The sequence below is a fragment of the Marmota marmota genome, unplaced genomic scaffold, assembly GCF_001458135.2.
Source record: "Marmota marmota marmota unplaced genomic scaffold, marMar, whole genome shotgun sequence".
Lineage (NCBI taxonomy): Eukaryota > Metazoa > Chordata > Mammalia > Rodentia > Sciuridae > Marmota > Marmota marmota.
The window spans coordinates 26,609,452-26,625,843 of NW_026000185.1; the positions used below are offsets into that span (position 1 = coordinate 26,609,452).

The 16,392-nt window shown below is 59.0% G+C and overlaps 1 protein-coding gene across 1 annotated transcript; it reads right to left on the reverse strand.

Annotated features, from left to right (window-relative positions):
• Nucleotides 1–1,467: 1,467 nt before the first annotated feature.
• On the reverse strand, nucleotides 1,468–12,736 carry Ncf1 (neutrophil cytosolic factor 1). Its single transcript, XM_015490678.2, has 10 exons — nucleotides 12,583–12,736; nucleotides 8,005–8,085; nucleotides 7,567–7,642; nucleotides 7,284–7,449; nucleotides 6,274–6,329; nucleotides 4,836–4,958; nucleotides 4,429–4,536; nucleotides 3,339–3,456; nucleotides 2,129–2,236; nucleotides 1,468–1,744 (listed from the first exon to the last, which is right to left on the reverse strand). The coding sequence occupies exons 1-10, from the start codon at nucleotides 12,652–12,654 to the stop codon at nucleotides 1,468–1,470; spliced, it is 1,185 nt and encodes a 394-aa protein (XP_015346164.1). The 5' UTR covers nucleotides 12,655–12,736.
• Nucleotides 12,737–16,392: the final 3,656 nt, after the last annotated feature.

Below are 16,392 nucleotides of genomic sequence, written 5' to 3' on the forward strand. Positions count from 1 at the left end.
AATAAGCTGAGTTTTGGAGGTTGTTTTTTTTTTTTAAGAAAAAAAAAAAAGAACTTTATTTTAAATAATTTCAGATTTATGGAAAAGTTTCAAAAATAAAAATAGCATGAAGAACACTCTTGCACCCACATTAGCGGCAGCCCACAGTGAGCCTCTCAGCCCGGGGTCCCCGCCCTCCCACTCATCTACAATCGGTGCCTGTCAGCAGGAGGAGTGACTGTGCCTGCACAAACACGCATTTTTAACTAAGCCTTTTGAGAAAAGATTATATACATCATTTATCCCTAAATACTTCAGGGAACATTTTCTAAAAATAACAGTGTCCACTTATATGACCATAATTGGGAGACTGAGGTCAGTAGGTTGAACATTGGGGTAGCATTTTATCCAGCTCTCCACGATCCTCCAGGTCCATCTGTTAACCGGGTGACCACCTTTCCTTTACAGCATTTTCCTCCTGGCGTTGATCTTCGAAGTCAGTTAAGTAGGTAAGCGTGCATCTGTGTCCAGAGTCTCTATTAATCACTGGAATTAGCGACCCCAAACTCAGAACTCTCCAGATCCGGAGGAAGGCACTTGAGTAAGGGGGGGCCCCCAGCCTGATGGCCGCCTGGAGAAGCTGTGCAGATCGGGCTTTGACAGAGACAAGGCAGGAGCTGGAAGGAGAGACCACGCCCCACACTGCACCTGCTCGCAATGGAACTCAGTGCCTGTCCTCAGGGGAAAATAGTCCCACCCGGCTCTTCCTCTTCCACAACTGACACAGGGTGTGGCTGGGTGTGCAGGCCCAGAGGCTGACTTCCTGGGGAAGGAATGCAGGAAGGACTGGTCTCTACTGGGGGCCAGTGGGAAGCCCAGCTCCTGTGCAGCTGAGCAGATGTTAACACTGGATCAGGGGTGAGGGCTGAGGCAGGGAAAGATCAACCAACCCTCATTTTATGGACGGGCAAGATGCTGAGAGTGGTTGAATGGCTTGCCAAGGTCACACAGCCCTGAGAGAGTCATCAGGATTCAAATCTAAGTCCCAGTGAGGCCGGAGTCTCTGTTCTTCATTTCCACGCAGCCACTGAGCCAGACATGGAGACCCAGCGAGTGTCTGTCCTGCAGCCTCTGAGCTCCTCCTCGTCTTCTGTGTGGCTCCCTGGTGGTGAGCCCATCAGAGGACAGAGCGGGAATGGCAGGCTCAGCCAAAGTGTCTTGTGTTAACCCAGTCAAGGGGCTGCCCAAGCCCCAGATTCCCTCTTTACCCTGGAGTGAGTTGGGACAAGCCTGGTTTGGGATACAGTGGCTGTTGACCAGCAGTGTCTGTCACCCATGTGACTAAACCAAGGAAGCAACCGAAGGAGAGTGGTTTTCAGTAGCCATGGTGATGGGTGTCTCCAAATGGGAGCTTTGGAGTGACGGGGTCAGGGAGATGGAGAGGGGGGGCCCAGCCTAGGACCTGGGGCCTGGATTTGATAGTCTCTGTCAGTTCCCAGGATGACCTNCCCTCGGGCCACGCCTCCAGTCCGTGGTCCCGCCTGTCCTGTAGAGCTCGCTCCGCCCTCTAGCCCCGCCCCGTCTTGCCCCGCCCATGGCCCGCGCCGCCCGGCACTCACCCCGAGGGCTCCCTGCACTCTTCGGCCCTGGCTGCGCCAGGCGGCGACGCTGCTGCAGGAAACGGACGCTGTTGCGGCGATAGGAGTCCTGGCTGAGGCGCTTCCGCGACCGCTGGTGGATACTGTGCGCGTTGCGGATGGTCGACCTGGCCCAGCAGGAGGGGGCGTCGTCAGAACGCTGGCCCCGCCGCGCCCGCGTCCCTGCCGCTAGGGACACCTAGTGGGCACCTCCCCGCCCCGGGGTCCAAAGACTGGCTGGAGGGAGCGGGAAGCGGCTGGAGGTCCCGCACGGCCCGGGCGGGGACATGCACCTGCCTGGGTCATGAACACTTAGCCCTGACCCGCTGCAGAGCCCAGGCCACCTCCCACGCACCTTGTTGGCCTTCCCCTTCCCCGGGAAGCCCTCCGGGGCTTCCCCGTGTTCACCGACCACCCCTAAGGCCACTGAACATCAGCGACGTCGCCTCTACCTCACGTCCCCGCGGTCCTCCCCGTGCCTGCCCCCGCCCAGCCCCACGATCCTCGCACACCTGCGGGGCGGCGCCCCTCGGCCCTTGATCTGGCGCTGGACCTGGGCCGGGTCCTGTCCCGACTTCTGCAGGTACATGGACGGGAAGTAGCCAGTGACATCCTCCTTCCTGCAACAGAGGCAGCCCTTGAGGCCCTGGCAGAAGTGGAGGGCTCCGGGAAGGCGGGTTAGAAGGCTGCGGGCAACCCAGGGCCCCCCGCTCCCGTTTCCCCACCCGCGCCGCGCAGCCCCCCCCCCCAGCTCTTCTTCCAACGGGGAAGGGGAAGGACGTTAGGTGGAGAGTGCTGGTCCCCAAGGGTCTGGCGCTCGCTATAGGACATCTGCAGAACTGTACGGTCAGCGTTTCATTTTGTGGTGATGGCCTTTTGTGTCCTATGAAAGTCACATTCTTCTCTGCCTTCTTCCAAACAGCTTTTAGGTTTTACCCTGGGTGAAAACCTGTGATCCGTTCAAAATGAACGTGATCGTGTGAGGCGGGGTCTCGGCTTTCCTGCTTCTCCCCATAGGACTATCCAGCTGTTCCTGCAGGTTCCTGGTAGGGCTTCCTCTCCACCCCCAATACTGGATTTGGGAGTGAAAGCAAAACTCTGCACAGCACAGAAGACCCAGGTGAAGCCTAACCTTCTTGATGGGGAGAGACTCACAGGAAGACTCTTGGGGTGGTGTTAACTGGAGAAATGCTGCCTCAAAACGAGCCCCCAGCCCAGGGCCAGGCTCAGATGTTTGTTGTGACCACAGCCTGGAACCCAGGTGGCCCAGGGCTCTGAAAACACAGGCTCTGGGAGGCCCCCTGGCTCCAGAGAGTCTGTTTTCCTCAGAACCAAAAAAAATACTATTGACATTCCTTAGGAGAAGCCTGGAGAGGAATCCAATGAAAGTCTTCAAAGCAAGAGGAATGACTTGGTCACCTGTGCCTTTGTCACACGTGACACAAACAGCTGTGCTGCTAGAGGAAGAAAAACTGGTGGATCGGCCAGGAAGAGACCCTAAGTCACAAAGGGACTCGTACCCCTTTGGACCAGTACAGTAAACCCCACAGGACAGGCAGGATGAGCTCATCCCCCGGCCCCTGCTACTGTGATGAAAACAGCCCAGAGAGGGGTAGTGGTTCACCCAGAGTCACACAGCCAAGCCAGCTCAGAGCCCACGCAGGTTATGCCCAGGTCAGTGCTGACTCAGGTAGGCACTGCAGTGGGGAGGTGCTGTCCTACCTGACCACCCACCAGCCGTCCAGGAGCTTATGAATGACCTCGATAGTTTCCCCCTGGGACAGAGATATCTCGTCCTCCTCTACGGCAGTATAGGCTTTGATGGTGATGTAGGGCTCACCTGGTGGGTGACAGGGCCACAGGACATGATGTGAGGGTCTGCCCAGCATGAGGATCACTATCCCTGTCCTCACTTCTACACCCTGCTCCTTCTTGGTCTCCTTTTGCAGGTGCCTCCTGCCACCCACTGCTGGAGTCCACTCTGGCTTTCAGCCCTCTGCCCACTATGCCCAGTGAATTGCCTCCCACCCACCACCACCCGCACCAGAGATGAGGAGTCTCATAGCTACCAAGGCCTGGCCAGGCACCCAGATGTGAAAAGTGGGTAGGGGAGCACCCATGCCCTTGGCACTCAGAACCACACAGCGCTGGTCCAGGGTTGGCACCTGTGGCTGGCAGGCCTTTGCTAGGCATTGGGGTTTTTTTTGGGGGGGTGGTACCAAGGATTGAACCCAGGAGTCCCATCCCCAGCCGTATTTTGTATTGTATTTAGAGACAGGGTCTCACTGAGTTGCTGAGGCTGGCTTTGAACTCGCAATCCTCCTGCCTCAGCCTCCGGAGTCGCTGGGATTACAGACCTGCGCCACTGTGCCCGGCCCTTTTCTAGTTTTTAATGAGGAGCCATAAATCACCCCCACCCACCATCAGATGGTGAGCTTCCTGGGCTTTAAAACATGACCAAACATCCTGGCTCCTCCAAACCCCCTGCCGGCCCTATCGGCCCTGGGCTGCCCGGTTCCACTTCTGGGCAGTGGTGGCACCACCTGCAGGCAGCTCTTCTCCCCAAGCCCCAGGTCTTCCTGCTGGGCCAGCCCCAGGCGGCCACACTGTGACCCTGGCTGACCTCCTCCCAGGTCCCCTGTCTCCACCGAGGACACCATGATCCACGAGGCCCCAAGCCAGAGGATGGGCCTCAGCCTCTGCCCACCTGGCAATCGGGCCCAAACCCAAAGCAGTCACACTGGCCTCTGCACATCCCAGGCCCTCCCACCCCTTCCTCTGGCAGTCCCTTGGCCTGGCAGGGCGGGGTCACCTGCATAGTTGGGCTCTGGGTCCTCTGCCTCATCAGGACTGTCCAGGGGCTCCAGGAAGGACGCTGGCACCCAGCCACGCTTGGCCTTCATTTGGCAGAACCACCAGCCTGCGCCAGGGACATGGGGAGGTAGAGGTGGGAACACAACCTGCCTCAGCCATCAGGGTGAGGACACAGACCCACAGACACCCAGTGCACAGATCCCACAGTGTCACCTCCATGCCCACAGGCTCCGCGTGACAGCACCAAGCCCCCTTCAAATGAGCTGTGTCCCCCATATATGGCCCCTGTGGCCCCCCGTGGAACACGCGCGTGGACATGGGCCAGGCCCGGGGGCCCCAGGCTGCCTGGCCTTGGTGGGGTGGTGGCTGCGGGGCCTGAGGCCTGCAGCAGGGTGGGGAGCTGACCGCTCTCGCTCTTCTCCACGACCTCCACGATGTCCCCGGTGGCCACGGCCATCTCCGAGGCCGAGTTCTTCCCGTGGTCGGCGATGGCCCGGTACGTCTGCAGGATGATGGGGCCCGTGATATCTAGGGCAGGGGAGGGCAGGGTGAGGAGCAGGGAAGGTGTCCTCCGCGCAGGTCACCAGCGCTGCACGGTCCGCCCCCCACCCCTCAATGCCAGGCTACCGGGCGGGTGGAGGTGGGCAGAGAGCCCGGCAGCCCTGCGTCACCCAGGGACCCGCCTTCCCGACACTGGTCCATCCCCCGGGGCCCTTCTCAGATGCTGAGGTGGCCCCCAGTGGCCTTCTCCAGCATGAACCAGGATCCGCTGGGGTCCCCGGGACCTTGCAGGTCAGGTGCCTCTGCAGGGACTTCAGTCCCCACATCAGCCAGCCCCAGACGCTGCCCCTGCTGCTGCTTGCTATGAGCCCAGTCCTCCCCCAAATTCTAACCCTGGGCCTCAGAATGTGACGTGTGGACATGGGGCCAAACTAAAATGAGGCCACAGGGTGGACCTGCCGCAGTCCACCCGCGTCCTTGCAAGGAAAGATGCCCGGATGTGTAGGGAGCCCAGGGAAGACCGGAGGGGGCCCAGCAAGCTACACTGAGCCCCCAGGAGACCAGCCTGCCAGCCCCTTGACCCTGGGCCTCCAGCCTCGGAACCGGGAGAAAGTCCACTCCTGCTGTGCATGTCCCTCCAGCCGCAGTGCCTCGTGTCACAGCCAACAGGCACCACTGGTCTCCGGGCCTCATGAAGGCCTCGCTCGGCTGAGGATGCTCTGCAGCTGAGCTGCCAGGGCCACGCTCGGGAGCCCAAATCCCACTGCACAGATGGGTGGCCCGGGCAGGAGTCTGAAGTCACGTCAGACTCAATGGCACAGCCGTTCCCACCTCCTGTCCCTACAGAGGTGGTGACCTAGCTGGCATTCTTTTCTCTTTTTCTTTCTTTCAAGACGGGATCTCATCACATTGCCCAGGCTGTCCTTGAACACCCGAGCTCACGTGTGCCCCCTGCCTTGGCCACCCCCGTGCTGGGACTGTAGGCAATGCCATCACCGCCACCCCTCCCCCACCCCCACTCGACAATCCAGACTAGAAACAGTCACACACCCTTGTGTCACCCCCGAAGGCCACTTTGGCTCCCAACACCTGTTCATTCACTCAGTCACACGTGTCCCCCAGGCTGCTGGGAGCAGGGGCTGTGCGGGGCTCTGCAGCCACGGGGTGGAGACACACCACCACCTGCACAGTGTCCCCCAGAGACCCAACTCTTCCGTGAGACAACACGAGCCCGCACAGCCCGCTCTCCCCAGCTGCTGTCTGCCTTGCCGGCCCCAAGCTCTGGGTCCCTGACCACGTGGGCAGTACCCAGGTACCCCTGCTCCCAACCCCGCCTTCTCACCTGCCGCGTTACTCTTGCCATCTTTGGGCATCAGGTATGTCTCTGGCTTCTTCACCCTAAGCAGAGAACAGCCTGGGTCAGACCCTGGGCCTCCCACTGGGGAAGGGAAGGCTCTGGGCAGACCTGCAGGAGGACTTCCCAGGAGCTAAGAAATGAGGGGAATTGTCAATGCAGGGAACAATAGAGGCTAGATCCGGGAGGGAGGCCTTGGGGAACCACCAGGGCTTCTGCTGGGCCAGCCCAAGGGAGGGGCGCGCAGAGGGCTGGCAGCCCCCCGCAGCCCCAGGGAGGCAGAGGCCCTCCTCTCCCGGCTGGGTGACCCCACACACTGGTGGCTGCAGGTGCCCTTCCCCTGGGGCCTCAAGAGCCTCCTTGTTCCTACCACCTCCTCCCACCATGGAGCTGTCCTCCCTTGGACCAAGCCGCAAGTTCAAGGTCAACAAGTACAGTCTGGGGCGGTGCCATCAGGCTCTGCCTCCCTTTAGGGACAGACCTGTCCTCCAGGCCCGTCCCTGAGTTTGGTGATCAGAGAAAGACTGGTAGAGGCCCCTCGCCCCGGCTGCTTGGAACTCACTCAGCCTCCCAGGTGGCTCCATGCAGGGCCTGGGTACAGGAGCCCAAGACCCTCTCAGCAGCCAGCAGAGGCCCACCCCGTGTCCCTGAAGGACACTGGAGATATGCTGTCACTGCACCTGGCATGACACCCATCCCTCCGTCCTCACCCCCCATCACGAATGCATTCAGAGGGCGGAGGGGCCACTCCTGGTCCACAGGCAGAAGGCTGCAGGGTCAGGACGAGACCCAGAACTTTGGGCTTCCCTCAGCACCAGGCCAGATGACACCACCTGGGTTGGCACCTGCCTCCTCCTTTCCAGCTGTGTGACTGGGACAAGTCATTTGCCCTCTCTGAGCTTGGGGCTTCTTGTCTGTAAAACGAGGCAGGTCCCACTGCCCTCCAGGCCCACTCCCTCCTTCCCGCTCCTGCCTGGTGGGCGGAGGCGGCCACTTACTGGCTGTCCGAGGGGAGCTTGAGGTCATCCGGGCGCACCTTGAAGAAGTCCAGGAGGTGTGGGCAGCGGGAGATCTTGGCGGGCAGCCCCATGAGCGCGTTGCAATACTCGGTGAGCGTGCCCTGGCGGCTCTCCGCCGCCCGCTGGCCGTCAAACCACCTGGGAGCTGGCCGGAGGGGCGAGAGACCAAAGGGGTGAGCACACCCACAAGGTCAAGTCCAAGGGGAGTGCAGGCAGGGGCCGTGGAGGGGGGCAGGGGCTGGGAGGTGGCCAGCGCCCTCACCTGGGAGGTGGGGGATGATCCTGCTCTCGGGGTTGATCTCTCCGGCCTCGATGGGGAACATTTCTTTTAACAATTTCTAGAAGAAGAAGGGAAGATGCCGAGGACCTGGCCCCCTTGGACCCCTCGGGCCAGGGACGTCCAGGCCTGGATCCCTCCTCCTTGCCCTCCCTCACCCAGGTCACCAGGGAATCCTTTCCCTCCCCCCCTGGCTGTGTTGGCCCTAGTCAGGGCACCTGGCCGTGCGGCCTCCACCTCTCCTTCTTCTCTCTCCCACCCACCCTGCCCGTGCTGTGAGTCGCTCCCAGCAGTGGGGACACATGGTGGCTAACACTTCTTGAAAGTTAAATACGGCACCCCAAACTGTGGGCCGGGGACCTGGGTTCCGAGGTTCCCCAGGACGGCGGGCGGGTCGGTGACCCCTGCCCACCCCACACTCACGTGGAACTCGTAGATCTCGGTGAAGCGCCGGTACACCACCTTCTCGGACAGGTCCTGCCACTTCACCAGGAACATGTACACCTGCAGGGACGATGGGGACAGTCACCTCACTCAGCCTCCCGGATGGGGCTGCCATGAGCCGCTGAGGAAGCTAAAGGTTGGGGTGTGGGCGCCCTGGAGGGGGGGGCCTGGGCCACAGAAGCACAGCCTCGTGGACAGAGGAGTGTCACTCTCCAGCGCTGGGACCGGGAATGTTCCGGAATATTCCCCCAAATCTCAGGCAGAAGGCTTGGTCCCCATGCAGCACTGTCCTGGGGTGGAGCAATTGGATCACAAGGGCCCTGATGTCCTCGGTGGACTGACCCGACAGCTGGATGGAGTCCCCTGTTGGAGGGAACTGCAGGCTGTCGGGAACTGCTGGGAGCGGGTCCCTGGGCCACGCCCCTGGGGACCATGTCCTGTCCCTGGCTCTCTTTGGTTTCTGCCCTGCTTCCCAGCGCCAGGAGCGCAGCGGCTTGGCTCTGCCGCGTCTTTCTGCCACGATGGGCTGCCTCACCCCAGGACGAGGGTCATGGAGTCCGCCAATCAGGGACCGAACCTCCGAAACCAGGAGCCCCAAATAAACCTTTCCTCCTCTTGGTCACAGTGACGAGAAGCTACTGACCCGTGAGGCAAGACGGGAGCTCCCATTGGGGTTTGGATGTGGCCTGTCCCCGAGGGCTCATTCGTTGGGAGCTTAGTCCCCAGTGTGGGGTGTCAGGAGCTGGTGGGACCCTTAAGAGGTGGAGGCTCGTAGGAGGGAGTAGGCACTGGGGTGCTGCCCTGGGAAAGGGTGAAGATGGTTCTTGTGGGACCTTTTGATTAGTTCTTGAAAGACTGAGGTAGCTCTCCGGCTTCTTGTCCTGCCATAAGACCTCTCTCCTCTCTCTTGTGCTGCAACCACTGTGGTGCCATCTGCCATGACACCCTCCCCAGAGCCTACGCCAAGATGTTTGGACTTTCAGCCTCCTCACCTGAGAGCTCAGCTAATCCCTCTTCTTCCTAACTACCCAGGCTCAGGCATTTTGTTATAGTAATGACAAATGAACAGATAGAGTGTCTCTGACATTAATTCAGATTCCTCATCGTATAAATTAGAGAGAAAAGTAGGCCCTCACCCCTAAAGCTGGTGTGGGTGTCACACGAAGTTGGGAACGAAAAGGGGTGTGCCCCAGCCATGGAAGAACTCAGTAAGATGACGTATAACTGCATTCCTATGAAATGTCCAGACCAGACAGATCCAGAGAGACAGACAGGAGAGGCGTGTATGGTCGCTGGGGCTGGGCTGGGGGGAGTGGCTGCCAACAGGTGCAGTCTTTTCTGGAGGGAGGTGTGGCGGAGAGATTTCAAGTTGACTTGGGCAACGATTGCACAACTGCGAACACACTTGAAACCGTTGGATTGGGTAGCCTGTGAGTTACAGCTCCATAAAACCATTCACAAAACAATTCAGTATAAAAACACAACTCGGCAAAACGTTAGGAGGACATTCTTCAGCGTGCCAAGGAGCAAATCAATGATTCGTGTCACAGCGTGGCGGGGTCTGCAAGTCACCGTGCCAGGCACGAAAGGCCACCGCTGGCTGTCTGATCCCACATCCAGGACGTCCTGCATCAGCAGGGCTGCCGGGAAGGGCAGGAAGTAAGGACAGGGACGGCCACCGGGGTGGGGAGAGATGGGGAGGGAAGCACCTTCTGGACCCGGATGCAGTTTGGGTCACACAGAGACCAGCCCCCTCCAAACCCAGCAGAGGCACCTTGGAGATTGGTGGATTTCACTTGATGTAAATGTGGGATCAAAATAGAAAAAACTGATTCTGCAATCTGTATACGGGGTAAAAATGGGAGTTCATAACCCACTTGAATCAAAGTGTGAAATATGATATATCAAGAACTATGTAATGTTTTGAGCAACCAACAATAAAAATTTTTAAAAAAATAGAAAAAACTACAATACTGAGCTGTGGTTAGTGACCTGCTGAGGGATCCAGGACAAAGCCGACGGTGTTTGCGATGTACTTTGAAATGCACCAAAAATAAAATGGACAGGAATGGGGTGTCACTCAGGTGTGGAGCCCTGGTTCAGCCCTCAGGAGGCCCTGGGCTCCATCCCCGGGCACCAAAAAGAAAAACAGTGTAAGACACAGGATGATAAAGCCAGTACAGGAAAGTATTCACTAGTGTGTGTGTGTGTGTGTAATTTTTTTTTTTTGATACCAGGGATTGAACCTGGGGTGTTCAACCCCTGAGCCCCAGCCCCTGTTGCTATTGATTTTTGAGCTGGGTCTGGCTGTGTTGCCCAGGCTCCGGGCTTGGTCTTGAACTCCTGGACTCCAAAAAGCAATCCTCCTGCCTCAGTCTCCAAGCAGCTGGGACCACAGGTGCACGGCAGTACGACCCTGAACCCAGCTTCAATGGGTGTTTGCACATGAACTTTCATATGTCAACAGCAGGGAGATAGAAGGGACCCAAATGTCTAAAATATGTATGGGGGTAAACAAAATGTGGTCCAGGCACATAATGGAAAGTTATTCAACCATGAAAAAAAAGGAAATTCTGACCCATGTCACAAAGCAGATGGACCTGGGGGCCGGCATGTGAAGGAGGCAGCCAGGCGCTGGAGGTAGGACCGCACACTTCCACTCACGCCAGGTTCCTCACGGTGGCCAAAGGCAGGCAGCAAGGCGTAGGTGGTGGCTGTGGGGCCAGAGGGGGACACCAGGAGGTGCTCTTTACTGTGTGGAGGTTCAGCCTGAGATAACGAAAGCCTCTGCAGACGGGTGGTGGCCCCGGGGGAGAGGGAACAAGAGAGTGCGCTCAACTCTGGGAGCTGTGCCCTTAAAGATGGTTGAAATGGCAACTTTCATTTAGTGAGGACCTAAGAAACTTAGCAAGACCTGTCTCTAAATAAAATATAAAAAAGGGGGCTGGGGATGTGGCTCAGCGATTAGGCAGCCCTAGGTTCAATCCCCAGTACCAAAAAAAAAGCAAAAATTATATATGCCGAGGCTGGCCTCAAACTTGTGATCTTCCTGTCTCAGCCTCTGGAGTTGCTGGGACTACAGGCTTGCACCACTCGGCCTGGCTAATTGTTTTATCTTATTATTAATTATTATGTTAATCTCTCACTGAGCCTAATTTATATGTCAAACCTTGTATCATAGGTATGTACATATAGGACACGTCAGGTTCTGTACTGTCCCCAAATTTCAGGTGTCCCCTGGGGGTCCTGGAACCCGTCCCAAAGGACTAAAGGAGACTTGCGTAATGAAAGTAGTTGTAACCCACTGGGTGAACCAGGAAACCAGGTGCCCACGTGGACATAAATGAGCAAACAAATGAGGGAGGAGGGAGATCTTGACAGTCAAGTGCAGACAGAATGGGGGTTTATAGAATCACTCTCAGGAGGGCTCCAGTTGTTTGGGCAAGGGTCCTCGGGAACAGGACAGTCTCGTCATTTCCGACACTCTCTCCAGAGGTTGGCTACCAGTGACAAAGGGGAAAACAGAAGCTCGACCACAGATAACCTTGGAAGACAGCCCAGAGCTGGAGCCAAAAGTCCCTTCTGCAAAAGTGGGACCAGCTGAAACTGCAGGCACCTGCCAGGTCGCAGGAGCCTGGAGTGGCCTCCAAGACGTCCCTGCCCAGGCCAAATCTCATGGAGGCATTTGATGAACCCAGACGGACATTCCACAGAGCACCTGGCCTGCCCTCTCCAAAGTGCCAAAGTTGAGAAGGACAAAGACCCGTGAAGAAGGCTCGGGGGGATCTGCTCCGCTGGCCGAGTGCCCACCTCGATGCACGGGGTTTGGTCCCCACCCCCACCCCCCAAAAGAATGATCCAGATTAAAGAAGACGGTGATGGCTGATTGGTGTCAGACGGCGTGCTGAGCCTGAAGACACTGTAACACCGAGGACACCTGCGTGCAGTCTGGGGCCTGGGGCCTGGGGCCTGTCAACACCGATTCCTTGACTTTGGCTGGCGGCCACGGTAGTCATGTAACATGGGGCACCTAGAGCTCATGGCAACGGAATACGGAGCCTCCAGGCCACCCGGAGATAACTCAGAAAATCTGACTCAGAGGCTGGGGGGGAGGAGGGTGCCGGAGGAAGAGTCGTGGTCTTGGCCCCTGTGCTAAACTGACACAAGTGTCACAATCTACTAAGCAGGGGACCTCCCTGACTCCTCTGGGCTTGGGGATCCAGTGACAGGGTGGCATGTCTGGGCAGGATGGGGACATTTTTGCTCCCCCTGTTGGTGTGGCCCTGAGGAGTTAGACTGTATGTAACTGACACCAGGAGCAGCTGGGACAGCCTGGCCTGGGACCACTGGGTGCCAAGCCACGGAGCAGTGGCGGGCGGGAGTGACTGCAGCCAGGACAGCCCACGTCCACCGCGACCTGGCCGACCATGGCCACCAGCCCAAGACCCCGAGACCCCATCCTCGCCGGTCCAGGTGGCCCCTGTGTGGCGAGGTGACATCACTGTCCCCCAAGGCACGCCCACCAAGTGGCCACACGCAGTGCTGCTGGGTACTCACGTAGTGCTGGCTGGGGACAAAGCGCTTCTCGAAGCCCAGGAGGGCGACATGGCGGATGAAGGTGTCCCCCATGGCTGGCAGCGGCGCGGGCTTGGCCTCCCCAGGAGCCGCCCAGGCTGGGCCTTAAATGTGCTGGAAAGAGGAAGTTGGTGGCGACTGTCCCCACTGGGCGGGGACGGGGAGGGCGCCGGAAGCGCTTCGCTGCTTCTTTCAGTTTCTAGGAAATTTTTTGGAGCTCCAACCCCGGGCAGGGGGACGGGGACAGAGACGGGGAGCCACAGGGCATGGGCCAGGGACTCGCAGCAGGATGGCTTGACCTCCCCGACCTCCCAAGGAGGCCCACAGGTGGCCCGGCAGCCACGTGGCCCAGCCCAGGGCCTGTCTCCTGGGGACACTGTGACAACCTGGTTTCATCTTCTCACGTCTGTGACCCCATCCTCATTTCCTGCACGTCGGCCAATGTCACCTCCACCGAGAGGCCTTCCTTGATAACGTCACGCAGAACAGGACGCTTCGCCCCTCACCTTCCTGCTCTACTGTTGTCCCCAGTGCCCATCCTGATGTGTCACCAACTTCACTTCTCTGCTGGCCAGAGCGTGCGTCCTGGAGGGCAGGCCCTGGCCCCTCTGTCAAGGGCTCTGGTCCCGCCCCTACGCCCAGAGGGCCCCGCAGTATCCAGGCTATGACTCCCTGCTGCTGAGTGACTGAGCCTCTCCTTGGAGTGCATGTGCACGCGTGAGACACGCCCCCTGAGGACCATACAGGACCATCACAGCCGGGACATGTATGGCACAGCTCTGAGCGAAGCCCAAGTTCTGATCAGGGAATCTGTCCTTGTGAGCGGTTTCCTGTGTCCCTTCTCGGGGTGTGCCGGGGATCCTGGCACCTGGGTAGGCAGGTCCCACCACATGGAAGAGCGGCTTCCTGGAGCACGCAGGGGTCGGGAGGCGACAGCACCCCCTGCAGCACTCAAGGCCTGGCCTGGAAACCACCTAGGCCAGCCTGAGGTGCTGGGAGCCAGGTGACCTCTGGCTCTGGGGCGGGGACCGCGGCAGGGGCTGGACAATGCGCCCTTCCTTGAGAGGGATCCTGGTTCCCTGAGTGAACTCATTGTCTGAACTTCGAGTAAGAGGTTGAAAACAACCAGGTTCCATGGCCCACGCCTGCAGTCCCAGGGGCTGGGGAGGCCAAGGGAGGAGGATGTGAGTTCAAGGCCAGCCTCAGCAATAGCAAGGCCCTAAGCTGCTCGGTGAAACCTGTCTCTGAATAAAATGCAAAATAGGGCTGGGGACGTGGCTCTGTGGTCAGTGCCCCTGGGTTCAATCCCCGGTTACTGCCCCCCCCCCAAAAAAAAAGGTTGAAAACAAATGGGAGACTGAGCAGACCCTAGGCTGGTGGCTTTCCTCCTGCCACCTCAGCTCCGCGTCCCCTCTGGTCCCGTTGCAGGTGCCGTGGCCTGGAAGGACCTAGGCACAGGACTGCTGCAAGTGGCCTCTGGCCTCAGCACTTCCTTCCCCACCCCAGGCTTCCTACTCTTGAGTAACTGCCCGGCCAGGCCTTTGGGTCCTGGGGACACCAGGCCTGGCTCAGTTGCCACCCTCCTGCAGCCTCCAGAGACCTGGCCTTGTGCCTATGTGACCCCTGGCACAACGGCCAGGTAGTGCCAAGAACGTTTGACCTTGTAGTGACCTCTGTGAGCAGGCCCTCGGCCTTTGTGTCAGGGTGACATGGGATTCATGTGAACGCATGGATGGAGCACTTTGGTGACCAGATTATTATTATTTTTTTAAGGAACTGAAGGCCGGGGGTGTAGTCCAGTGGTACAGTATGTGCTGAGGACATGCTGGGCCCTGGCTCGGGCCCCAGTACAGTGGGTGAACCCCTTCCCTGCCCCACAAAGAGGGATGAACAAATAGGGAAGGAGATGATGAATACAGATTTTTTGTGGGGGAGGAGATAAAATTTTTAAAAACTTTAAAAAATTGTGAAATAGGGCTGGGGCGCGGCTCAGTGGCAGGGCGATTACCTAGCGTGTGAGGCCCTGGGCTCCGTCCTCTGCACCACATAAAGTCATTTAAAAAAATGTGAAATATGTAGAAAACTGCAGTTTAGCTAAGCACTAAGAATTATGACTGCTACAGACATCCAGGGAGCTGTCACCTGGGCAATGAAGTTCCCCAAGTCCCTAGGTCCCCAGCAGGAAGGACTCCGGGTCAGGTGCAGTGTTTTGCACTTTGAACACAGCTTCTCTCCAGGACCTTTAGTGCTGCACTTCACAGATGGGAGAAGGAAGGGGGAGGGGTCACAAGGTGGCCCAGCTGGTAAGCAGAGCTGGGACTGGAACCCAGGCCCATCCTCCAACCCCACAGCCCCCTCCCCGCCAGCCTGCAGGAAGGAGGGAACTTCTCACACCAGGCCAGACAGGAGGGGAGGCAGGGAGGACCTTGGCTTCCCTCGGGCCACTCGGCTTTCCCCAAATGGGCCAGTCTGGTCATTTCCTTACCCAGGAAATCCCCGAGACTGGGCCAATGGACAGTGTGGAAAGGGGCTTCGCGTCTGGAAACCAGGCCCAAGCAGGGCCCTCTGGGATCTTCTGCCAGGGGAGGTGATTTTTGTGGTGGGACTGTTCTTTTGAGGCCTAAGACCCTTCTGGTGCCCTTCTTAGGGGCTTGACATCCTGATCCTCTGTCAGGCCACTGTGACAGCCCTTGGCCGGCCCACAGAACAGTTCTAGACAGGCCCAGAGCAGCAGGAGGGGCCCGGAGCCAACTGCTTGGCCAGGACACTGGCTCTGTGGGGCCAAGGTCGCAAGGGCAAGAGGTTTCTACAGGTTACTCATAGGGTCTCCGCCTCCCAGGGACCCCAGTTTCCCTTCAGCACAATCGTGTGGGACGTGCTCTGCTGAGTGGGGATGGACACTGGGCGACTGCATAGAGGACACAGGCTCAGGCCACGCCACTGGCCCCACTGCGTGGGATTCTTCTCTAGGGAAGCTCACGGTGTCCTTGGGTCTCTGTTCAGGGGCATTGGAGGGAGGGGGACCCAGGCCCCTGACAGGCCCTGTGGGGAGGACAGACTGCTGGGCTGTGAGCACTCCGACCCCGAGGCTGGTCCTGACAGTCCCTGGCCAGTCTGCTTAAGCCCTCTGGGCCTCAGTTTTGCCAACTGTACAAAGTCACTGACAACTGAGCCCACCTCCTGGGCTCCTGTGAGGACTAAGCAAAGTGAGGTGCCAGGGCTGCCTCCGTGGTGCAGGGACGCAAGGGGAGGGGCAGTTCCAGGCCAGGGGTCAGGGGGTCTTGCTGCAGGCCGTGGGCCCGTTTCAGGTTCAGCCGGCAGGGCAGCAGTGCCTGCCGTGGGGCAGCTCTGCCCAGGCTTCCTGGGCCAAAGGGCAGGCTGGTGGTGGAGGTAGTGTGGACGCTACCCTGGCCACGCCTATCCCACTGCGCTTCTGTCCTCTGGAAATACCTGTGGGAGAGATGGGGACTCTCCAGGCCGCCCCGCCCGGAGCCCGGCTCCCCTTGCCCTTCCTGCTGCCCTGCGGCCGCGCTTCCAGCCAGCCCAGCAGCTCGGCACCACCCGGGGCTGGGCGAGCTATTGTGACCCAGCCTCAGAGTCCAGTCTCCAGGGAGGGCTGGCCATTTCTGCGGTTGTCCCCAAGAGTGCAGAACAAGCAGTGGTGGGATGCAGCCTGTCACTACCCGGGGAGAGCCAGGGTGCAGCTGGTGCAGGGCACATGTGGCTTTGAGGGACGCACACCAGGGTGCCCTGCCAACTGGACCTTTTGGAAACCTGCCTGGGGCAAGCTTA